The sequence below is a fragment of the Ornithodoros turicata genome, chromosome 8 (genome assembly GCF_037126465.1).
Source record: "Ornithodoros turicata isolate Travis chromosome 8, ASM3712646v1, whole genome shotgun sequence".
NCBI classification, from domain to species: Eukaryota; Metazoa; Arthropoda; class Arachnida; order Ixodida; family Argasidae; genus Ornithodoros; species Ornithodoros turicata.
In genome coordinates, this window is record NC_088208.1 from 29,599,444 (window position 1) to 29,624,530 (window position 25,087).

Here is a 25,087-nt window from a genome sequence, read left to right on the forward strand (position 1 = left end):
ATGAGGGGACATATTCCCTCCGTGTACCATTGATTTTACCACCTACGAAAGCGACTATTTGCTTCTGTTGTGCCAGTACGCCAAGCAGCGCGCATTTTGAAATTCGAACAGTTCGCGCTAACCGAACGTCTCGTCTACGTCATCAGCTTTCGTCAGAAGCGTAAGCTAATGCATGCGCCGTCTGCCGGCAGCGTTCGCTTTTTTCTTCTCTCTCTAGGAGGAACGTACGACATTTAGAAGAACCTATGGTGAGTTAACTTTTCGCTTTTCTTTCGCTGTTGCCTATAAAACTAGCAACAGAAATCTGAAGAAGAAACACCATAAGTGTGCTTCGGTAACTCGAGGACGTTTAGTGCGCGGACAACGTTCAGGAACTCCGGTGGATACTGCTAAGCCTTTTACACGCCATATTCGTCTCCTCCTAAAATGCTATGGCCGATTAGGGCGCCACAGCTCTGCGATATGGTCCGCTGTAGTGAGAAAATTTTCGGAGCTGCTTATAATTCGTAAAAGAGATGTATGTGTTGCATCTCTTGTTCATTATTCGAGGGACATTGCGCTGGAAGTACTTATAAGGGTCCTAACGTGAATCTGCCAGAGAATATCATACTTCTACATCTTGGGTCGAGGGCTTCATTTGAACAAATAAAAATTTATTTTTTCTTCTTCGTTTTGCCGTTTTATGAAACGTTTTTTCGATTAAAAATTAAGTTGTTCGCGGAATGCAGAAGCCAAGTGTGTTTATATGGATAACTTGTATAGGTGAAACGTATTGTCATTCTTCCAATGGCATTCACACAACTATGCAGCTCATGCAAGACGCATCTGCTTCGAGCAGAGGCAAGGCAACCAAGAGCCTGTCAGCGATGGGAGTAAAGCATAATCGCATGACAACGAAAGGCCTGATGAAACAGGAATTACTTTAAAGCAGCATAACGAAAAATCCACTCTCGTAAGAACACATAGAATGGGACTACGTGGCTTGTGCGGCTTTTGGATCAGAACATTTCACGATGCCGTTTCAACAGTTCGCAAAGAATCAGTTGACCGGTATCGCTCTGTCGTTGCGCCTGCAATGCCCTTATGTGTATGATGTACGGTCTTTGACTGCTCTTAACTCAATGCGTGTGTGAGTGCGAAAAGCTGGTTGGGTTAACTTTACTTTACTGCGTGCGTGTCTTGGACGCTTCGTTTGCGATCGCCACCTTCTCATAAACCATGAAGTTACGCAAGAGGCCAACAGGTAACTCGCAAATTGTCACATTTCGAATGGCACCGATCGCGCAGAAATGAGCCGGACAAGTGTTTTGTATTTCGAACGGTATTGTCGTAGAAGTACGTTGAAAGCATTACCAGCATTGCTGTCCGGTCCGCGCGTTCCTCAAACGGTAACTTCAAATCGCTGCATGTGCCTTGTCTCCTGCGTACAGCAGGTACGTAGATACGATGTTATACCACCGAAACGTTCCATGATTTTAATCACTTCTTCCATTATCGTCGTTCGATTTCGTGTGACTAGATTCCCGCTTTCGAAACGATAAGCAGTGTGCATCTGCATAAATTGATACTCGGTTCATTTCGCTTGTGCGAGGCACTTCAATGCATCTTGTACAGCGGGTACATCAGTATGTGCCATGAATTAGTACTCTATTATGAATATACCATGCGGTGAGGCATATTGTAGTGGGTTGTTACACTCATCTTCCATAGTCAAGATGGCACTGACCATGGATGTGTTGACACATGAGATCTTTTATGCTGTGGTTCCAAAAAAAATTTCAGGTCAAGAGGCACCCGCAAAGGGTGTGACAAGTGGCATGGCAGGCACTGCAGGCACTTCCCCCGTTGCGAGTCAGAAATCCGGCCCAAAGAAAAAGTCTACCGAAGACTCCGTCATGGGTAAGACGTGCTGGCTCGAAATATTAAGTGTCTTGTGCCTTGTCGCATTGTGTTAATGAAACACCGAATGTGTTCCACTGGATATGCTGAAGCTGATTTTCTTGCGTTCCTGCACAGATTTTCTTAAATGTGGTTGCTGCGGAAACATTTTCCACCAACTGGAAGGTTTCATACAGCACAAGCAGAAAGGCTGCGGCATTAAGGAAGAATCTGAAGAGGATGGTAGTAAATATCATTCCTCATCTTAAAATTCCATTTGATGTGTCTTTGTCTTTCTTTCTTATTTTTTTTTTTTTTTCCTTTTTGCTGTTGCTCCTTACAATATATTACATTGAATAAATGTGTGCAATATTCAACACACTAAATATATCACGTTGCCGGCAGGTTGCTGCCGTTCAAACTTCAGTGCTGATCGTGCTGATTATCATGATCTGTTATACTAACTTTGTGGTGCTTACAGCCTACATGTATATTGGGCCCTTTGGTTTTGGGGTGATGCTTGACGTGGGTGTGTTGGCTTTGCTTTATAAGAATTAACACAGTTCTCGTGTTCCCTTCTCCTTGCCATTAAAAGCAGACAAGGACAAAGCCGTGAAGCCTCCCTCGAACAAAACAGCACAAAGCAATACAGAAGCAGCGCCAGTTGTGAAGTCCGAGAAGAAACCCGCCGTAGACCCACCAGAGCGGAAAGTTGCAGGAACAGCTACTGCTTCGAAGAACAACGGCGTGCAGAGGCCTGGGAAGCGCCTCCTGACCAACTATTTGCATCACGTGAGACGCTTTGCTTCCCTTGCGGTTTGCATTCAAATAAGTGAGCCTCGGTGGTGTGTTCTGAACCGTTGGAATTCAAAGCGGCTGGCATTTTGTGTGATGGGTGCATACGTAGGAAAATATGGAGGGTTTTGTTCTTAAAGGCTAGGGCTCGCTACACGGTTGACATGTGTATGATTGGGATATGGCAACATTAGTGTCCAGGATGCCAGCATATGCTCAGAAGCAATCACTGGTGAAGCTGTTTGAAATGTTAGGATTTGAAATGCACTGCATGTCATCCAGTGCACTGCATGTCTCTCCAGTACTTGGGAGACATGCAGTCAGAAAAATCTACCAGAAGTCCATCCAATCCACCAGAAAAATTCAGCAAATTCCAGCCACAAGTGTGCACGAAAGTCAAGTGTGTCCCTGTTAGGGACAGTATCTAATATTAAATGGGGAAACACATGGTTCCTATCAGTGGAAACTACAACAATCTGGCGAAGCTCAAAGGGCTTTTGCTTCAATAAGTCGCTTATATCAAGTACTGGGTTGTGTTGTCATCTGACAAATCAGAAAGTCTGAATTCTTTTATTTATTAATTAATATTTATTACAATTACCTTTTTTTCTCTCTCCAGTTAAATTGGCTGGGGACTGTATAGCTCATACTCTTCTTCCAGAAATTTTCTTTCTGCACATTTTGTTTCTAGACTGGATCTTGGCTCTTTTTTTTTCTCCTCAGTATCCTGTGCAACATTGCAGTAGTGTCGGTGTTCAACTTGAAACATAGAAATATTGTGTATATAGCTGTATTTCATGATAAAGTACTCTGTTCTTCGTTAATTGTATTAATGTTATATCCTCACTAGCTCAGCTAGTGGAGCGGGTGAGGGCAGCGGTCCTGCAAGCTCTTGTCTGCCTAACGTTGAAGTCCTTAATTTTTTATTTTTTATCCTATTGTTTGTGCAGAAACAAGTCTTGCAGCAACGGCTAAGGCAGCAGAAAAAGCTTCAACGGCCCTGCAAGACAGCAGCCTCGGAAAGATTGCTGACACACGCATCAAAACCGGCGCTGTCCAAATCTCCTGCTGCCTCATCTGGTACTTCCAAAGGATCGACGCAGAGCCCCGCATCCCACGTGCGGAAGGCTGGCACAGCGTCTTCGGTAGGCGATCAAGCAACGGTGTGTTTGCACATTACAAGCAGCCCTCCGGCGAAGTGTCTTGCATGCAGTGCCCAGGAGCAGCGCAAGCGGGGCTGACAATATTTTGCAATATTGAGTAGAGTTGGTAATGAGACGCTCATATCTGTATGGCTGCCTACAAGGCACGAGTGAATATTGGAATTTTTTAAATACCGAGGCGAATAATTCTACATTTGTTTTGATTCCTGAACTGATTATGGAATTCTAGTATACAGTCGAACTCCTTTACAACGAAACTCAGGGGACAGCAAAAAAAATTTGCAGTAAAGGTATTTTCGTTCAAAAGGATGTCCAATTTTGGACCTATAGGGCTCCATCGGGACCGCAAAAAAATTTGCTGTAGTGGTATTTTCGTTGAAAAGGTGTTTGCTATAAAGGAGCTTGACTGTATTTGAATGAAATCGATGTTTCTTCTGAGCCTGATATATTCGAATAGTTCTGAAGCTGCACTAGTAAGGCCGAAAACAGCTCAAGAGCGGTCATAAAACAAAGTGAGCGTTACTTCATATTCTGATCCGCAAGAATATATTGTGTGCACAAAACAAACAAAATTGAGATAACATAGAGCCCGAAAACACAAGTTGCTATGTATGAGAGAGAAGTTGCTGATTTTGTTCTGTTCTCTGCTTGCAGAAAAAGAAAGTGTACATCGTGGAAAAAATTCTCGAGAAACGGGAAACCAACGGCAAAGTGGAATATCTGCTAAAGTGGAAGGGCTACCCTGAGTGAGTTCTTTATTCCGGTGTTGATCGGATGGGTATACGGAGGAAGCTGTCTGTAGTTTACGTTGCAGGAGCCAAGCAAAGGCCGCAACATTACCAGATTACTGTTCCGAGAATAGGGGGGCCCTGTATAATTCGAGAAGCACAGACACCGAGTTAATTTTACGTTATATTACAGAACATCAGTTAATTTCACGGGAAAAGGGCTAGGGCGCAGGCGAGCTGGTAGATGGCAACAGAAAAAGTAACCGGAGACAAGGAAGAGAAAAGACAAACGACGACACGTTTTACGTCCTTTTTTTATGACTGAAGCGATAAGAGTTTTTTTGGTTTGGCCACTTAAGCTCTGCATTGCAGTGGAAAAAAAGATGAAGCGCAGACAGAGTTTACAAAGATGAAGCGCAGGCACAGTTTACGGGGGTCGGACTTAATATTGAGTTCACGCAAATGCTTTGTACGCTGGCAGTACCTATATTCGTTGTGTAGGTGCATAGTTCAATTTGGGTGCGGCTGTTTCCACGTAAATTAGCCAATCGTGTCCTGTACCTTTTGTGGGATGACTGTAAACGTTTCCTCGAAGCTCTAGGTGTTGGAAAGTACACGCAAGCACATCTCTGTCATACCGCAGCTCTGAAAACTGTTGGGAGCCCGAAGAGAACATCATCAGCAAGCGTCTCATCCAGCTGTTTGAGAAAGAACAGGCAGCATTGAACAAGGAACCAACGGATGCCCAAGAAGACGAGTTAGATGACGAGGTTTGTCACACTGCAACAAGCCACGTTGTTTTCAGTTTAGAGATGTGTGGGACACGCCTGGTACATAACTAGAGCCTGAAGTTTTAGGGTTTAACCCGATTCTTCCCCGAATTTGCACCCCGAATTAAAGGTTGCCTTTTTAGGGTGAAACCTGATTTTTACCCAGCAAATTGCCCTCATTGAATTGTCTGTGGTAATGTACACTACATTGTATAGCAGGGAACACAAATTACATCACTGTTTGTACCAAACCAGTGCAGTTCGTCAGAGTAATAGAGCCCAATTTCTCCCTAAATTTAACATAGTGGAAGCTTTTCGACCCAAATTCACATGAATTTAGAGCACATTTTTATTCCCCCGATTTTTACCTCCCAAATTTGGAAAAAAATGTTTCCCGAAAACTTCAGGCTGTATACATAACTGACTGCGTTGGTAGTAGTTGTGCTTCACTGTTTTTCTTTCTTTTTTCTTTTTAGCTTAGTATGTAGAGGTACAATGTCTGGGAGGCACAGTAGAAGACTAGGGATAGGGATTGATTTGCAGTTGTTCATTATGGAATAACTAAAGTGTTACGTAAGTAAAGAACAGTATAAGAAGTAGAAGTACCGTATATGTATAGAGCCTGTCTTTTTAAGGTCATACCCGATTAAGCCCGATATTCAACCCCCCCCCCAAATTGAAGTCGGCAAAAACCGGGTTTAACCCGATATTTCCCCGGAAACTACTGGACCAGGGGGATCCAAAGTCAACACAACTACAGAGAACTTTCGAAACTGTGTTGTAGATGCATAAATATGCTGATCCAAATTGTCAAAACAGTGTGTCCGCTGCTGTGTCTTGTGTATCGTGCCGAGTAAAACGAAGATTGGCACCTGATTCAATCGGATTCGACCAGAATTGGGTCGGATCAGGTTCAGTTGAACCCGATTACGCCCGAATTACTGAAGCGATATGTAGCCCGATATTTACCTCCCGATGTTGCTGAAAAATATAGCCAGAAAAAGTCGTGTCGGGAACTAAAGTAATTGGCATGTTGTGGCAGATCCCCATTCTCGTGCTTCATTATGTCCGACAATATATTTATATTTATATATATATATATATATATATATATATAGATAGATAGGGGAGAAAAGACACCAGAGATTGAAGTAGGGAGTAGGGGAAAGTTATTTATTAAGCTGGCATTTAAACTAAGGGTCTGGGGAAGTCTACGTTTCGGCGGAAGCTCCGCCTTCTTCGGGACTGGACTTATATATATGTATATATATATTTATACCGGGAGGGAAAAAAGCCATTAAAGAAACAAATAAATGAAATAAATAAAATAAACAAATAAGAAAAAAATTTATATATATAATATGACATATACAGTGGGCTCCCGTTAAGCCGAACTCGCTTAAGCCGAATTTCCGGTTATGCCGAACAAATTACGGACATTTGTTTGTTTTCCCATAGACACCATGTAAAAAAAATCCGCTTAACACGAACAGACACCGCGGGCACTTCGGATAACCCAAACTTTTCCGGCGCCCGCGGCGCCTGTAAACGGGCTTCGCCGCACGCACGGAAGCGAGGAAGGCACGTGATGCTGTGCACACGGCACCTTTGGGGCTCAGCTTCCACCACCCCCGCCACGCAGAAACACTCTGTGGTCGTTTGGGGCTCAATCTTGATCTGCACATAGCGATCGTTATAGCTATTTTTCAAAATTTGCGCGCTCATTCCGTCACGCGCATTGGCCGTCAACCGGGGAGCACGAGCGTTTAGCAAGCAAGTGCACCATAACATGAAACCCAAACTTTGTGGTGTCTTTTGATGTGCAGGCATTCGGAATACGTTGACATGCGCACGTGCGATTGCGCTTCGCGTGCAGTCTCCGGGGGAACTGCCGTTCGCGTGCTGTTAGGGCACATTCTATCCGCGTGCGCAGCAGTGGGCAACCAGCGGCTTAATTCAGTAGGTGGCCAAACTGGCAGGAAGTAAGCTATTGTATGCTGCCATGTTGCCAATATGCCGTTTCACAATTGCTACCCTGTCTTTGACATTTTCTATGACACTTTTGGGTCCTTCTGTTAAGATGAACTTCTGATAAGACGAACAAATTTCCGCGGTCCCCTCGTGTTCGTCTTAACGGGAGTTCACTGTAATTGTGTGGTTGAATCGTTGCACTTCGCCTTAGTCTTCGCTTTCATCCTCACAACATTCCTTCTCGATCACATTTCCCTGTACGTTCCTTGCTAACAGCCACCGCCCGAGGGGGACGAAGAGACGGAGGGTGCCAACAGCAAGCGCCAGGAGCCCATCTTTTCAGCCTTGGGTCTTCACCGGCAGGGGCAGGAGGTCGGCACTCCGCCAAAGGACACGCCTCGCAGGGGGAGGTCCAGCAAGTCGGCCGCCAAGGATTTCATCAAAACGGTTTGCAGCAAGCGTTTACACAGCCCAGAATCTCCCCCCGTTCAGCACGTGGCCAAGCGATCGGCCTCGTTTCCCGCTGGCTGGACCCCGTCTGACGACGCTGCGGAGAGAGAGCTGGAAGAGAACGAGGTATATGCGCACGTTGGAGAGCAAACTTTTAACGTATCTTAATCCGGCAACCTTGCGCTGACTTGTGACAACACTCTTTTTCTATGCTTCCTTACCACGTCCTTATTGTGCGGTTCTTCTCTCTTCGGAGGCTGCTGAGGATGCTTTGGCTGTTGTTTATATTCCGAAGCCGAACGACCCAGGCAAGTTCATAGCTGTCAAAGGAGAGCAGCGTCAAGTGAGCGGCTTGGACCGTGCAGATCTCAACCCCATCGTCCTCCTGGGACCGAAGCCCTGGTTAGGTCCCAGCTGTCCCAGCGCACTGTCCGAAGAGGGCGTGGGTGCCTCGGAAGCGAAGAAGGACGAGCCGCTGGGGTCTTCCCAAGGTACGAAACCAATAAATTGTCAGGATAGGATTGAAGGATTTTTTTGTCACAATATGTAGAATGCGGTTTCTCAAAGGGAATGCGGGGAGCCGTGGTTCCCACTGGTCCTTGAAACCTTTGAATACCCTGGAATTTTGCTACAGTCTTTGATTACCCTTGATCATGCATCTTTATTCTTTTTCTTTTTCTTGTGGAGCTGCTAGCGCCCTATAGTTTCGAAACCGCAGGTGTTAGCACTCATTGCAATAGGAATCGGCGGCGGAAACCAGACGTGCGTCAAAATAAATGGCACCCTGCGTTGTATTCATACATAAGGACCTGTGTTTTAGGGTTAAACCCGGTGAAACTCATTTTTACCCCCCGATTTGCATCATCGTCACTTGGAGTAAAACCCGAAAAGGAACTTTGCAAAGTGCCAATTCAGCCACCAGTACGGGCACAGCTGTTCCACATCTTATGTCAACCTAAAATGCGAGAAGCGCTCTTTCTTTTTCTTCTTTTTTTTCAACCTGAAGTTATACTTTTCCACCCGATATCGGCCAATTTTACCCTGTTTTACGGCTCCTGAAATAAAACCCGATTTTTACCCTCCCCCGATTTTCGAAAAGCATAAAACCCGAAAACACAGGGCCCTATTCATACACCTTCGTCTCTATCCTATGATCTTTAACATTCAGGAGTCATCAGTCGCTTTCGTGAGCAGAACGGGTCACTATTGTGCTGTCCCCGTGCATTCTCTTTTGTGCAAAATGACGGCTGAGCCTTAAAAAGGTCCTTGAAAGACCCTAAAATTTTTGTTCAAAAATTCTGTGGGACACCATGGAGGACAAAACCCTGTGTGCTTGATCGCTGTGCAAGGTCAAATGCCAATTCTGTTCCTCTCTCGTTTCGTCCAGGTGAAGACACCTCATCTTCCACAATACCAGCGAGCGAAGGAAGAAGTTCGGAAGACTCAAAGTCGATGCAGCAGGAGCCTCGAGTGATCAACGTTGAAGTGGTGCAACTCGGTGAACCCATAGACGTTGACGAGGAGGACGACGATTCCTCCTACGAGCCTCCAGCCTCTTCTTCCGCTAAACTGCCCGCAGCCGCGGACAAGACCCACATGAAATCGTTGTTCTCTTCACCCTCCCGGCAACTCGCGTACCACCGCGGTCCCGGGCGGCCGCGCAAGCCAACGTTGCCGACACCTGCCAGACGAGGGCGCAAGCGAAAACGTCCCACTCGGGACGATTTCTACTATGAGGACGACGACGTCGATTTCGTGCCTGCCCTCTCGAGGACGACAAAGTGCAAGACCGTGGTGGAGGTGGTAGGGGAAGACGGCGACCCACCGCCCGAGGGCGTGCCCGTGAAGAAGAGGCCCGGGAGGCCGCGGAAGAACCCTCCGAACCCGATGCAGTTTCTGTCTCCGCAGCAGAAGAAGCTCCTGGCCGCTCGCAGGGGAAGGAAGAAGCTTGTGCGTCCCAGGGTGCACAAGAACAGGGTGTTCGTCGTGATGGAAGATGCGACGGTGGTGGAAGTGTCTGGGACGGACAGGCAGAAGGCGGTGCAGTGGGCCACCGAGAAAGTGCAGGCAATGGTGGAGGGCAAGCTGGCAGCGGCGGAGGAAGTGGCACTGGATGAAGATGCAGGGCAGCAGGGTGGGACTGACGGCAGTAGCAAGGCCTCCGCTGCGGTACGTGTTTCAAACTTTTTTTGAATGGGGGGGCATGAAAGTGCAAAAATTTTTTCTGCTCGCGGAATGAGGGATGCCGTTGCCTTGATGGCGACACAAAAGGAACGGGGTTCATCCGCGACGTCATTCGTGATCTGTGAGCGAAAGAAACCGCAATTATACGGTTCGCCTCTTCCTCCGCTCCTAAAGAAGGCCTGCTACGCAGCGGGCTCTCATTAGTCTCCCCCAGACAATTTGGCCAGTCATCATGGGTGATTATTTAAGGAGACCAATCGGAGGCCTCTCCACACTGTTGCGCTCGTTCTGAAGCAGTGGGAAAGGTGAATTTTTTTTTTTTTTACTGAATAAAAAGAGACATTCGTTCTCAATTACAATGGATAAAAATAGTGAAACGTGAGGGTATCACATGACTACAACTGCTGAACTATCCATAAGTCACTGACCAGCAATATCAGCTGTACTCTTGAATGTTAATCACCGATTGATATTCTCTGTGGCCACTGCATCTAACTCAACCTGCTGAAACTTTGTTCTGGAACTTCCATTCCGATGGCAGTTATTAATGACAATGCTGCAGAAGCAAACAGCGGGTACCGGACACAACTGACGTTCAACTGGCGCAAGCGAGAAGGAGAGCTTTGACAGCGCCACCTCTCATCCTGAAAGCCAACTAAACAAAGTCGTGGTGGGAAAAACCGAAACTGAAGTGTAGAAATCTGGTGAAACCCGATTATTTGCTAATTTGGGGGGGTAAATTCGGGTAATATCAGGTTTTACCCGAAAACATCCGTACCTACTCATAAATCACAAATGACTTAACTCAATGGGTCCCTTTTGTTTTGTGTTCACATTACTGTGTATTCACATGAGCGGCATTCTCACGGAAGATTCCAGTGGAAGAAGAAGCGAAAACACTGCTTACAGAGCCGAAGCCTCGTGTTATGTTGAGCATTCGTACGGTGCCAGAATATCGGGAGTGGCGCACTTGGCAGGAGACACCGTCAGCGTCTTTTCCTGTCGTCTGCCACAGAATATCTTGCGGCTGTGTCGCTGCATATTGCCCACGGCTAGCAGTATAGGTGAGGACACAACGTTGAGCGCTTGCACTTACGTGGCAGCAGAGAGCTGTGACGTTTTGTCATCTTCCGCTGTAGTAATCTCGGGAATATTGCTCGTGTGAATACACGGTTAAGGTAACGACACCTTTCATTCCTCAAGGAGAAATTTTTCCACTTCGGTGCTCCTTTAACCTTTGCTTATGCTGGGCGTCTTTTTCATGTCCTTCAGGAAGTGCCATCAACGGCAAGTGCAGCTGCTGCGCGGAAGAAGGGCGGAACACAGATGAGCCTGGAAGAGTGCACGGAGGACGCCGTGGATGATACACACACGCTGAAGTTACCCAACACGGTGCAGCTGGTCGAGAGTGAGCTGCCGCTGGCTGAGGCTGAGAATTCGGACTCTCTTATTGGAATGTTCCTCTTCCGGCAGGTGGGCTGTGTTGCATTTTTGCTGCGGTGAAAACACGGGGTAGTTCATAAATAGAGCCCAAAGTTTTAGGGTTTAACCCGATTCTTCCCCGAATTTGCACCACGAATTGAAGGCATTCCTCTTCAGGGTTAAACCTGAGTTCTGCTAGTCAAATTGCCCTCACTGAGACGTCTGTAGGAATGCACATTAACTTGTTCGGCAGAAAATGTATTTACATCAGCGTTCGTACCGAACCAGTACAGTTAGTTCGAGTAACTGAGCCCGATTTCTCCCCGATTATAGCATACTGGAATTTTTTCCACCCGAATTTGCATCAATGTAGAGCACGTGTTTATTTACCTGATTTTTACCAGCCAAATTTAGAAAAAAAATATTTCCTGAAAATTCATATTCATAAATCATACTTTAAAATAATGCAGTAATGGTATAGAGACAGGGATGAAGACTGGTACATTGTCAAAACTGTGGACGTGAACTGTTGTTTCATAAAACAGTAATGGTAAACAGAAATTCTTTTTTACAAATGTTAGTTGGTGACATGATGAACGTTTCAATGAAAAAACTCCCCTTTGTGAAGCAGAGTTGCGTTAGATTCATGTTAAGTGACCGTTGTTCTCGGATCAAATGTTAGTTGGCATTGGTAAAACTGGGCCTATGTGGCCTGTGCTGTTGCCAGTTATGCATATGCAGAAATATGCTATGTTTTATTTTTGTTAATTAAATATGTTTAAATATGTTTTATTTTTATGCAGAAGTAGGCTGTTCTAATGCGCTACCATATTGGAACCTCCTGCAGGTCTACTCCCCCAATGACACCAGTCTGCAGTGCCTCTTCTGCCAGTCAAAATACGTGTTCAGGTTCCCCGTGGACCTGGAGAAGCACTATCACGTGATACACGAGATTGCAGTGCACAGTGCCAAGGCAGAGTTCAGCGAAGCAGTTGTCTTTGTCTGTGTGCCTCCTGACGTGACCGAAGACACGACTCTCAACTCAAGCTGCCGTTTCTGTGACATCACGCTTCGGACACTGTCCGAGGTGAGCGAGCTCTCCGTCGTTACCTTGCGCGGTAGAAATGCTGCACTGGCAGAGCCCTGTGTTTCAGGGTTAAGCACGGTGATACCCGTCATTACTCCCTCCCCAAGGCTTGCATTATCGTCACCCTAGGATAATACCCAAAAAGTCTAGAAAAATTAGCTTGCTAAATTACAAGTTCCGCTACCAATACTGGGTCTGGAGAACGCTAAGCACCGCACATTCGGCACAGCTGCTTTGCATCTCAATCCTTTTTCTATTTTCTGCAAGAAAATCTGCTCCTCTTTTTTTTCGGCATGTGCCCAAATTGCCCAGTTTTGGCCTGAATTTGGCCAAAAATAAAACCCGAAAAAGTCAGGCCCTATTGATAAACCAGTGTCTATCGACCACTTTTATATCCTCAGGTGCGGGACCACTACCCGGAGGTGCACTCCAAAACCGTGCGACTTGTTCCAGAATCCGCAGTTACAGAACTCGCAGGACGCTTTTACTGCAGCGTGTGCTCCTCGGGTTCTTCCACGTTCGACGAGCACCATGCGCACATGAAGGCGGCGCACCGCATGCAGACGTACACATGTCGCTACTGCGGCTACTGTACACCCCGCACCGGCCGCCTGCGCTTTCATGTGAAGCAGCGCCACCTGCAGGACCAACCGGGACCCCATCTGCAGTGCTCTGTGTGTTCGGTGTACGTGCATGGAAGGGAGCGTTTGCACAAGCACATCCTCCTTTCCCATGCTGTTCAGACAGGTAGGATGCCTTTCAGGTGGATTTCGGTGAATTCGGGCTTGCTGAATTAGCCAAAGAAGCATAATTTCTAGGGGTATTCGAGTTCTCGAATTCAAATAGAATATTAATCACTCGAAGTATTCGATTCGCGAATCGAATATCGAATATTCGACTCTTCCCCGAGCATGAATGATAAGAATCATGATTAAAAGCGTTAAAATCCCAGTGCTTTCTTTTTGGAGCAGTTTGCTTTTCTCAAAGGTCACCTGTTTTCAAATTCCATCTTTGAAGTTAACATGCAAAGCACCAGTTGTCAATATTGTACCTGTAAGGCTTACTAAATCGTGCTTGCCATTTGCCCGCGAGAGTGTGTTGGAACAACAAATTGCAGGAAGAATTGTTACATGCCCCCAAGTAACCATATGAGCTGTATGTAGTCATGTTCAACTTAAGAAGGAAAAGAAATGTAGTTCGTCGGCTCTCAAATCATTACCGTGCCGCGGATAGGATGGCTAGACACAGAGAGGTCACACTCCTCCTTCCACGAGATAACGTAATCCATCATACTCGCTCTGCTTCTGTATTGGCTGTTAACACTAACCACACCGCAACTGATGGCGCATGGTGGCTCCGCACTATATTTCTGCTGGCGCGCTATTGCGTCTCCTTATCTCAAACGTTGACGGACGGACTTTTTGAGTTGAACATGTCTTTTATGTAATATCCCTATATGTTATACCCCTTCTGTTATGCAATATGCTTTCCTGTAACTCCTTCTAAAGATGGAACTTAATTGTAAGAACGTGATGAAGCCTGTCAGAAACTTGAAGCCACTTGCGCATTGGTGTAAAACGCAGGTCAGCAGACATGGTCTTGTGCCAAGTGCCTGCAGCCCTGTGGAAACTCGAAGGACTTGATGTTGCACATCAGCAAGTGTCCGCTGCTGCGTGCCGACAAAGGCCGGGGGGGCAAAATGGTGACAGCAACGGTAGGGACTGGTTTAGCCAGCAAGGCAAACCTTTTCTACAAGTGCAACCACTGTTCCCTGACCTTCACCTCCGAGGATGAGATCAAGGTACGTCTTACGGTTAAAACCCGTTATAGTTAAAGTTGGGTCTAACACGCGGAACTGTCGCAAGTCAATTTAAATCCTAGTATAGTTCCGTAGCATATCAAATATTCCTCTAAAAATGGCAGGTTCCGCAGGACATGGCCAATTGAGTGAAATTTTGCGGAAAGCTAGGGACATATAGCGGTCTACTAAGGATACTTCGAGGATGCAAACTTGCTGCATAGTGCAGTACTAACACTTCTGGTTCCAGAAACACATGGCCGACGGTGTCCATGTACCTCTTGGTCAACAGCCTCAGGAGGAAGTAGCCGTAGGGGATGCACGAGCATCTGCGGAAGTTCCCAGAGGAGCAGATGGCAGCGTTGAGGAGAATGGCTCCACAAGCACTCCGTTGTTGGGGGTGAATGGGGCAGCCATGGGTTCCAGCACGTGTTTCCTCTGCTGCATGCGGTTTGCCAACAGCCAGTCGTGTCAACAGCATCAACATCACGTACACATGCGCTGGGTGAAAAAGGGCTTGCCGGACTGCTCCTCCGAGGACATTGCAGGTACGTTCAGCAGTTCGCGGACTACCAGCGGACTATCCACACGCAGGATACTGTAGTAGAAGAAATGGCACAAAGAGGTAGTCACGAAGTGGGAGTTCCGCCGCGGCTGTTGTTGAGCATTTGCACAGCACCAGAATATTGAGAGTGGGGTACCGCGCACATAGCAGACATCACAGTCTGCCCTGTCGTTTGCCACGGAATAACTTGTGGCTGAGCCGCCGCGTATCCCCGTCGCTTGAAGAGCACGAAAATACATGTCGTTAGCATTCAAGCTGGCCATGGCAGCAGAAAGCTATTCCGTGGAGTATTCTGAGGAATATCGCTCGTGTCAGTGATGGAACTGCTGCACTATGTATGCGAAACAGGGCCAAAAAGCAGACCTTGCTACATGCTGCTACTAATGGGTGCTTTTCTGAATTGTGGCACCATGTTTGCTCCCAAAGGGACTGCCCTTTCCCTTTCAAGCTCCAACTCTTCCAAACCCTGAATCCCTGAGAAACTGTAAGAAATGCAGTATACATAGAGCCTGAAGTTTTCTGGAAATATTTTTTTTCTAAATTCGGGGGGTAAAAGTCTGGTAAGTAAACATGTGCACTAAATTCAAGCGAATTCGGGTGAAAAAACTTCCAGTACGCTAAATTCGGGGAGAAATCGGGCTCAGTTACTCAAACTAACTGTAGTGGCTTGGTACAAACGGCGATGTAACTCCATTTGCTGCCAAACAAGTAAGTTAGCGCATTCCTACAGGCATCCCAGTGAGGGGAATTTGCCGGGTAAAAATCGGGTTTCACCCTAAAGGGTGAACCTTCAATTACGGGGCGCAAATTCGGGGAAGAATCGGGTAAAACCCTAAAACTTCAGGCTCTAAGTATACAACAGGAATGAGCTGAGGCAGGCTAGCTGTATGTCCTAACCTTTCGCGTAAAACTTGGTGCTTTGTCCTTTCTACAAATAAATGATGAGTTGTGTGTTTGGAAAGTTTTCTATGTAGTCGCATGATAGTCGTGCGAGGCTGGTCCTTTATGCATTGTTATGCCGACAAGTTTGTGACATAGAACAGTGCTTACACCATATGCAATGCAATTAGCGGTCGGTGCCCTCTGCTCCATGGACCGTAAAAGCTACTACAAAACCGGGTTTTTCCCGCTCCAACAGCTGGTCCGGACATCATCTTGTCAGTTCCACCGCTGCACGCGTTGAGCCACCATTGCGTGATGCATTTCTGCGCTCTGTCCAGGTGGCCAGTACGGGTCAATGCCAGATGCTGAACAGCTTCAGCAGAGTCTGGGGAGTGACATAGACGTGTCCCAGCAGCGTGCTGTTGACAGCATCATTCAGGCTACCGCGGAAACGGGGGAGGAAGGCGGAAGCGCAGAAACGACAGAGGTCAACCCTGCGGGTGCTGTGGAAGCTCAGCCCAGTGAGGGCAACAGCAGCGAAGATGGGGGGAAGAGCCAGCCGTCACTTACACCGGCCGACATTCCGTCCGACGCGCAACTGCTGGAACTGGGGTTCCCCACCAAGGTACGTGTCACTCTGTGTGTTCAAGAAAGGCACTCGTTCCTATTCACTGCAATAGCTAGCTGCATCATTGTATGTCACGAAAAGTAGTGCTATAGAGAAGCAGCCCTATCGGCAGCACTAAGCGTCAATCGCGTAGACGGAAACCAGCCGAAACCGGGAACATCGCATACCAAAAAAGTAGCAGTCAGCCGATGGCTGTTCAGACAGAAGCAACAATGACATCGTCCATACCTGTCCTCTTACGGATACAGACGGCTGACAGGACATGCAGCCCAAGGTCAGCTGCTGCGGTCAGAAGACATTGGCAAAACTCCTGCACCCCGTTTGATAGCGTTCGGTAATGCACAAAAAAAATGTTCTGTCCAGATATCAATTCGGGCAGAATCCAGCTAGCTTTTCATGCCACACAGTTCCTGCTTTAGGATTACATTTGATGTTGTTTTTTACTTTCACCTTAGGTGTACGTAACGCCATCTCAAAAGTGCCCTATCATTTCCTAATAAATGGCAACCTATTCAACATCTTTGTACCTTGGGCTGGGAGCGTAAAGCCTAAAGTAGAAATGACTTTCTGGTTCCTGATTACAAAACGGAAACTAACGCAGCTTTTTAACATTCCAGTTGATACTCTTACCAAAATGGACCTTTCAGTACAACAGTTTTACATGAAGCATAAATAGGGCCTGCCCTTTCAGAGTTACACCCGATATAACCCCCCCCCCCCACACACACACACACACACACACACACACTCACTCCCCAAGCACACGATTTGAATCAGCAAAACAGGGTTTGTAAGTTTAAACTGAGCGATTCAAAGTCATCATAACTAACACAGAACTTTGGAAACTGAGTTGTACATGCATAAATATATGCTCATACAAACTGTCAAAACGGAGACCCTGCTGCCTCTTACACCCTCAAACTCTCTGTCTGTATGCCTTGTGTGTTATGCCGAGTAAACCAAAGATTTACGCCTGATTCAATCTGATTCAGACAGAACCAGGTTGAACCAGGTTCAGTGCAACCCGATTACACCCGAATTATCGAAGAAAAATATAACCCAATGTTTACCCCTGATTTTGCTGAAAAGCTTTTTTTTTTTAAATCTGGCTCTAATTTGCATAAACCACGAGCCTGTCTTGTTCGCAGGTGGGCCACTACTGTCATGTATGTGATGCCGTTATCAAGAGTTACGCACTGTACTACCTGCACATGTACAACTTGCACCGCCTGGAAAAGAGATTCCAATGCATTGTCACGGCGTGCAGCAAGACCTTCACCTGTGCCTCAGCTTTCCAGAGACATTCCCTGAGGCACAATCAGAAGTCCGAGAGCTTCTGCTCAATGTGTGACATGGTTTTCGATAACAATGAGCACCTTCAAGACCACTTCCTAAGCGCGGACCATGCGAATAAGTACATGAAAGTTCAGGTAGGCCTGCTTTCAGTACCAGATATTTTGGTTTGAAGTATTCTTTGATTTACTAGCGTAATATTTTTATTGATACTCAAAAGAGAATGAAGCCAAATGATCTTTTTATGTATATATAAATATTCCGAAAATATCAAATATTTATTTATTTTTTTCCCATCTAACGATAGATGGCGGTGGCCCCGGAAAAAAAGCAACAACAAAGTAGCTTGAGGGCATCCTGGGGCCACACTGGCACTAGGCAGCACTATGCAGAAATTCAGTATACAGTACACAAGTATGCAGTACACAGTAAATAATGCACAAGAATCAGACACACATTAGCCTATGCTACATATTCTCATGAACATAAACTTTCTGTAGTAAGTACAAATATAGCACAGGAGAATAGTGAAAAGAAAAATTGTAAAAATTAAAGCACTCAGTGCAGCTCAGTAAGTAAAAAAAAAAAGAAGAAGAAAATAAAAAAACAAACAAGCAAAATTTACGGTATTTAAAAGTTTTTTATCAAACTGAGTGTAAGTGTATGGAACATGATAAATGTGTTCGGTTAGTTTTGGTTAGGTTAGCTCTGTTGATTTATGGCACTTGTAATCCTGGTTTAACTGGTATTTGTGCACAATTTCAAGCTAACACGTTTGCCTCTGTATGGGTCCAGCTTAGTCTTTTTTTTTTTTTTCTTTTTTTTTTTTTCACGTGATGACTGTATGCACCTCTTTAACAGGAACGGTACAACAGATCTGAACCACGAAACTATCGTTGTCGTGTGTGCCACAGCTGGTTTGGGCTCTTTGCTACATTTGTCAAGCACATGGAAACAGAAAGCCATCAGTATCAGTGTCACCACTGTGGTCTGCTATTTGTGCAAGCAGGACCAAGAAGGAACCATATTCAGAGCGTTCATCCAGAGCTGGCCAACATCTGTGAGGTACAAGTGACACTGTCATCTTGAAACTGCACTAGAACCTCTAAATCGCAAACCTGCGTACATAGTGAAATATGGATATGGTGAATTAACCCTGTGGTCCCAATACAGTAGCCAACCGATTTTGTGGACATGGCGGTGAGTGGAAAAATGTCCGAATAATACAGCAGTCGGAAAAATAAGACGACCACGATATTAAACTTTATTTCATCTCAACTGCACCAGAGACATCTGCAATCGTGCCCTGCCGTATGTGGGGCCTCTGTGTGATGATATCCGCTTGCATTTGCGCGAGCGTCATATGTTTGTCATACACATTTGACAGTAGCCACCGCAGCGTCACATAGTGGTACGGCTTCGGAAGGTTTAGAGCATTCACGTCTAGGACTTCAATTACCAATCCAATCCAAGTGCACAATCCCAAATGGCAGTTTCAAAGTTGCCACCATTGTGCCCAAAAAAAGCCGTATTTTTTTTTGTCCACAAGCGCTAGTCCTTCGGACTTCAATCTAACCGGAAATATGATAGTAAAAGTGTAATAATCCTGTGGTGAAGGTCTCGGTTCCCCCATGGGAGTCCAAGGTATCGAACGGGTCTGAATAATCGGTGTCCGAAAAATCAATTGGCTACTGTACATTGAAGTCCCAACTATGAGGTACTGATATATTGAAAATACTGGTATGGGGAAGGTTTTTAGGAGTTCAGCTGACATCCATGCATGAATGAGTAGTTATTTTAAAGCCAAAGCGAATAGATACATAGCTAGAACAACTACAAAGCGAATAGTTATAGAACCAAATTGAATACGAAGTGAATAGTTGTTGTATAACAGGACTGGATGCGCCTGCAGCACATGTATGGATATAAACATGTGTACAGCGTGTATGTGTGATATATTCACACGGAGCAGAATCTGAACTAGTATTAGCTCAGTTTTATGCCTTCTCATGTGCAGTTTTTGACCTTACACGTGGAGCTTTGGGGCTCTTCAAATATCCTAAAAAAACATTCAATTTCACGGCACATATTTTTCGTAAATAAGGCCCAGGGCACATATTCGCAGCCACTAAATTTCACGAAATCTAGATGCTAAAGTTTCTGGCTTGGTTGCCTCACTTTGCGGTGCTCCTTAATTTGCCCGTACTATATTTAATTATTTATATTCTTATATTTAATTGTATTTAATTGGTATTGTGCATGCTTGTCCTGTGAAGCAATTCGAATGGGTACTAGCAACCAAGGGTGAAAATTCGAAATTTAGCTTTTGAAATTTTGGTACAAAATTCCGTTTCTGATTCGGATATAGAGTCGTATACAGAACTATTTGCCTCGGTATTCCAAAAATTAGGATGTTTGCAACAATACCCACCAACTTTACCATAAAGAGGTTCCACTGTACTTCTGTACTAATTGCCGCTCTGTTGCATCAGATCTGCGGAGCCAAGCTTCCCAACTCGCAAGCTCTCTGGAGCCATCTCTCCCTGCACAGCATAGTACACGAGTGCATGAAGTGCCATCGTCGATTCCTACAGAGGGAACAGCTGCTGGCACACATGGAGGTTCACGCGTAAGTGTCATGACAACAGTGGAACAGGAGTAGGAATCATGATCTCACTATGCATATCAGCTGTAAAAAGTGCCGTAAAAATCCGCCAAAGTGCAAAAACTTCCCCTCGTGGCATGAAAGAACAGTTACCGTGACGACACAAAAGGAACAGCGTTCATCCGTTGCATCGTACGTGATTTACAAGCGGAAGAAACAGCAATGTATGCTTTTCCTCACCCTCTCTTCCCAAGGACGACGAAATTTGTCTAGTCAAGGGAGATCATTTGAGGAGACTGGGGACTTTCCGCATTGCCGCGCCTCTGCGGTTTCTTTCTCTACACTACACTTTCATTACACCGGGTGGAATTTTTGCACTTTAGTGCCCCTTTAATAAGTCTATTTATTTATTTAAAAGATACTGCCTGGCGACCTTTGTGGGCCAAGGCAGGTAGCACAGTGGGCAATATACAACAATGCACGCACGCGAGTACAGCAATACAGCACTGCTTAGTCGCTAGAGTTAGTAAGAACCTTCTCGAAGGCTGACAAGAAACTAGAGAATTTTAAAATCTGTCAATGTCTGCAAGAGTCCCTGGGGGTCTGCAGAAATCTGCGAAGCAGCTCAAGACTAATGTAGATATAGACACGTTAAGATGTTCAAGTTACAAGTAACATATAGCTGTGTCCCTAAATTGCTAACTACTCCCTCTAGCCTTTATTTCTTGCCAAATAGACTGTCTGTTGTGGGGGCTAAACAAGGTACCTCTGTCACGCAGGCCACCAACGCCATGTCCGTGGCAGGGCTGTAATCGCAGGCTTGCCACAAAGGTGGGGCTGTACAACCATCTGCGCATGCATCGGGGCGATACGGACTATCGTTGCTTGACGTGCGGGAGAGGTGAGACGGCTCGTACGGCCTCAAAGCATTTCGTCCTTTGTGACGTAGCTTGTGTATACCGTAATTTCACGCGTATAAGCCACACCGAAGATAAGCCGCAGGATGCATTTTTAGGGACGTTTTGAAAATTTTCTGGCAGATAAGTCGCACTCGCAGATAAGCCGCGGGCAATACGAGACTACTCACTTGTGCGACAAAGGAGACCATAGAGAAGGCCATAAGCCCCGTGGTCCATACTCCGGGATCAGCAAAGTGTACAACAAAGCAGGCCAGTTCTAGAGTTCTACCACGATCGGATTGTACCCTTGTTGAGCGTTTTTCGTGGATTGATGGGTCAGTGGTCTTCCAGAAGACGTGAATCATTGTCACCACTTTCGTTAAAGCTGCTTTGGGGGAATGCACCAGGAAGATCAATCAATCGAATGTGGACCTGTCCCTGGTAAGCACTGTTCGTGCATCGGCAGGGCAGTGCTGTTCCAGAGACACTGTCGGCCCTTTCGTTAAAACCAGCGTATAGGGAAAATACCAGGAAAAAATAGCCATCAGATAAGCCGCACCGGTGGATAAGCCGCAGAGCACCCGTGATAAAAAAAATCGCGCATAAGCCGCGGCTAATACGCATGAAATTACGGTAATTGAGGAGCTTTGCCTCGTTATAGCTGATGTAATGCATGTCATTTCAGGTTTCTTCAAAAAGAAAGCTCTGGATACGCACATGAAGCTTCATGAAGAGCCCTCTGTCATGGCCCGTATGGCACAAGGTACGGTACATTAGAAAGACGTTGATGAGTGGTGCTCTTTACAGGCAATGCCATCATGCAGATGGCTTTCAGAAATGCACACTCCGTTAAACAGTGCTTTTATGATATTGCTGGGTATTAACTGCAATCTGGGCATTTGAATTTTGTCTGGAATAAGCAGAGCCACTTTTTAACAGAAATCCAAGATGTCCCCGCACATGACAATCAGGAAGAAACAGCAGGAGAGCTGATCCAACTAATCTGCGCTGGTTGCTTGAATGGGTTTGAATCTGAAGACCTCTTCGCCGCTCATGTTTGTACTGGCCATCATGGGTAAGTAGCAGTGCTTATAGTTGCTTTCCAGTTGTATTGTAATTTATTGTTGACTGGCATATCCCATTCATGCACATAGTTTTACTTAGGTTCTGCACTTTACTTTTTTTTTGTTTTGGGACTCGATATATAAATTCAGTATAACTGAGTAGAGCAGTATGAAGATGCACTGAATTTAAGTAAGGGTGTTACAGTACGTGCATAAAAAAATCGCCATATGCTAGGCTACTATACTTGCACCATTGAATAAATGTGTATAGACTTGTGCAGTTCTAGAGTGTGCTTGTTGTAATAGTCTTCTGCTTGCATCTATCCATGCAGCCAAGGCCAAGAACAGGCATTTGTCGCCTCGGACAGCTCTGTCATCAACCCCATCCTTATCACCCAAGATGGCACCCTGCAACACACTGAACTAGGCGGTGCTCCAGAGCTTGTTACAACCACAGAGGATGGCATCACTACTACTGTGACTATTAATCCGCAAGAAGACCTCGCTACTCAACTAGCACGTGCTGTAGCAGAGGCTACAGGTCCTGGACAGGTAACCGTGTCGATCAATACGGCTGATGGAATTGCAACCATCAGCCAAGATCCAAGGGACTTGGCAGCCTTTGAAGGAGCAGATCATGTGAGTGCTCCCAACGCTGCTCAGTTTGAGCTGGCGCTCCAGGCTGTTGCGGAGCAGTCGGGTGATGGCAGAATACTTGTACAGCAAGTGGGACAGCATGGAGAGATGCAGCAGGTGGTTGTGCAAGAGGAGATAATGCAGCAGGATGCCATGCAGGAACACGAATCCATTCAGAACGAAAATGGAGAGCAGGAAGCGTTAGAGCAGCAGCGGATGTTGGAGCAGCAACAGGTGTTTGAACAACAGCAGACGTTGGAAGAGCAGCAGGTGCTGGAGCAACAGGAAATGGAACAGCAACAAGCATTAAATCAGCAACATGTACTGGAGCACCAGCAGGCACTAGACCATGAACAGTTGGCACTACAGCACCAGACAGAGTTGGAACATCATGTCCTGGAACAAGGTGAAACTGTAGATCAGCAGCACTCCCTGGGGCACCAGCAGATGGCCGAGCAGCAGGATGAGGTTGAGGAACAGCAAATATTGCAGCAGGAGCAAGTGCTTGCACACCAACAGACACTTGAACATCAAGAGCTCATGGAACACCAGCATTTGCTAGAGCATCAACAAGCTCTCGAACAGCAAGTGGAGGATCACCAGTCTTTGCAGCAGCAGGACAATGTGCATACAGAGGAGGGCTTGGAACAAGAACAGCAGTCGCCCGACGAAGAAGTGCAGCAGCACATCCTTGAACACGAGGTGATGCACGAAGAATTTCAGCACGAGCACATGGTAGAAGAAGCTCAGGAGGAAGCCGTCGAAGGTGAGATGACCGTTGACGACGACGCAGCCCACCTTCTCATGGCTGCCGCGAGCCAAGAAGGCGTAGACCACCTTGCTGTGGAGTCCGAAAATGGCGAAGTCATACACTTTGCCATTGTTCGGCACGAAGGGGAAGAGGAGCAGGAAACCACACACGAGATTTCTGCGGGGGGCTTGATCGCATTAGAAGGGGGAGACCCCTCCATGTACGCGGCCATGACGACGTCGGCCCAGCTGGAGACTGACACCAAGGTCGTGGGAGCCTTCAGCACGAACTCACCACTGTTGTCGGTCGGTGAAGGCATGACGAGCGCAGTCTTGAGGCAGGAGGGTGTTTTAGAAGGCAGTGAACAAATGGTGACCACAGAGCCCCACGAGCAGGGCACGGTGGTGGAACACATGGAACTGGAGGGGGAAGGAGAAGGGCAGATGCCGATTGTGATGATGGTGTCTGGAGACCAGGAGGGCCTGGTGGGAGGTGAACAGCAGGCGTACACCAATGCCGCTGTGGTGAAAGTGCCCACGTCTGACGGCGGGGAGAGGGTGCTGCTCATACCGATTAGTTCCGACGGTGGGGAGACGGTCTTTGCACTGCCCAGTGGACTCTCCCTCGAGGGAGAACACGGGGACACTGTGACGCTCGAAGGTGCCTCGGGCAGCCATAGCATTCTGACTCTTCCCATGGTTACGGAGGGCAACCAAGAGGTCATGCAGTTCGCGGAGGAAACAGGGCAGTAGGGGGCACGTGGGACATAGTTTGGTTTTTGTCTAGGAACAGACGTAGTCTGCGAGAAGAACCGGAAACAAGAGACAACTGTTCCTCAGGTAAACGGTAAATGAAGATTTAATTTTTGAGAGTTCTCTCGTTGTATTGCAGCGCTCAGTTTCTTTTTCTCTTCGCTTTTGGCGCCTCCTTCGAAAGATGTGTTCCCTTTTGAGGGGTCGTCTCCGTGTACGTTTCATTTCTGCAGGCCACTGTGCATGGAGGACACACGTTTTGTAACAAAATGTAAATCATTTTCATACCATCACGAGCTCCTAGCTTCAAAACGAAGGGAGAGAGGCGGGAGCGAAGTTGTACATATTAGCGTGACTTAAAAGTCAAATTATTTTGTAGTTTCTCTCCGACAATTGGTACCGCATTTACGAATAGAGATGGTCACCGGCTGGGCAAGCTCATTCTCATGTGTACATGCAAAATAAATAAAGTGAGGTATTTCCAGTAATGGAGCACATTTAGTATGACTGCGATATGGTTTGTGGTGCCCATATTTAGATTATCCCACACAGATGCTTGTTAAATAACTGTTGTTGCGCAACATTTACAGCGAAAACCGTAACCTCGTTGTGGGACAGTGCACCCCTGATGGGGGTCTGTTGTAAGCCGAGTAATTTTGAGCAAATTTTGTAGGAAAAGTTTGAGCAAATTAGATGATTGTGATAGCATTGTTGAGTTTGTGGGATACAACGTTAAGTTGAGAAGACTCAGCCAAACTGTACTGCT

General features: G+C 46.3%; 1 protein-coding gene across 10 annotated transcripts; it reads left to right on the top strand.

Annotated features, from left to right (window-relative positions):
• The first annotated feature begins 174 nt into the window (after window positions 1–174).
• LOC135366893 (uncharacterized) lies at window positions 175–24,813 on the top strand. Of its 10 annotated transcripts, none has more exons than XM_064599869.1 (24): window positions 779–1,243; window positions 1,783–1,899; window positions 2,017–2,124; window positions 2,474–2,670; window positions 3,624–3,836; window positions 4,491–4,582; window positions 5,208–5,334; window positions 7,582–7,881; window positions 8,012–8,063; window positions 8,121–8,246; window positions 9,143–9,924; window positions 11,212–11,412; window positions 12,209–12,448; window positions 12,850–13,195; window positions 14,032–14,249; window positions 14,497–14,794; window positions 16,032–16,318; window positions 17,470–17,751; window positions 18,476–18,679; window positions 20,107–20,243; window positions 20,999–21,120; window positions 21,804–21,881; window positions 22,058–22,193; window positions 22,515–24,813. In XM_064599869.1, exons 1-24 carry the CDS (start codon window positions 1,219–1,221, stop codon window positions 24,319–24,321), a joined length of 6,495 nt encoding a protein of 2,164 aa, XP_064455939.1. In that variant the 5' UTR covers window positions 779–1,218; the 3' UTR covers window positions 24,322–24,813. The 10 variants fall into 10 exon arrangements, with proteins under 10 accessions (XP_064455940.1, XP_064455939.1, XP_064455942.1 ...); XM_064599872.1 differs by having other exon boundaries at window positions 8,051–8,063; XM_064599870.1 differs by lacking the exon at window positions 779–1,243 and adding an exon at window positions 175–248 and having other exon boundaries at window positions 8,012–8,246.
• Window positions 24,814–25,087: the final 274 nt, after the last annotated feature.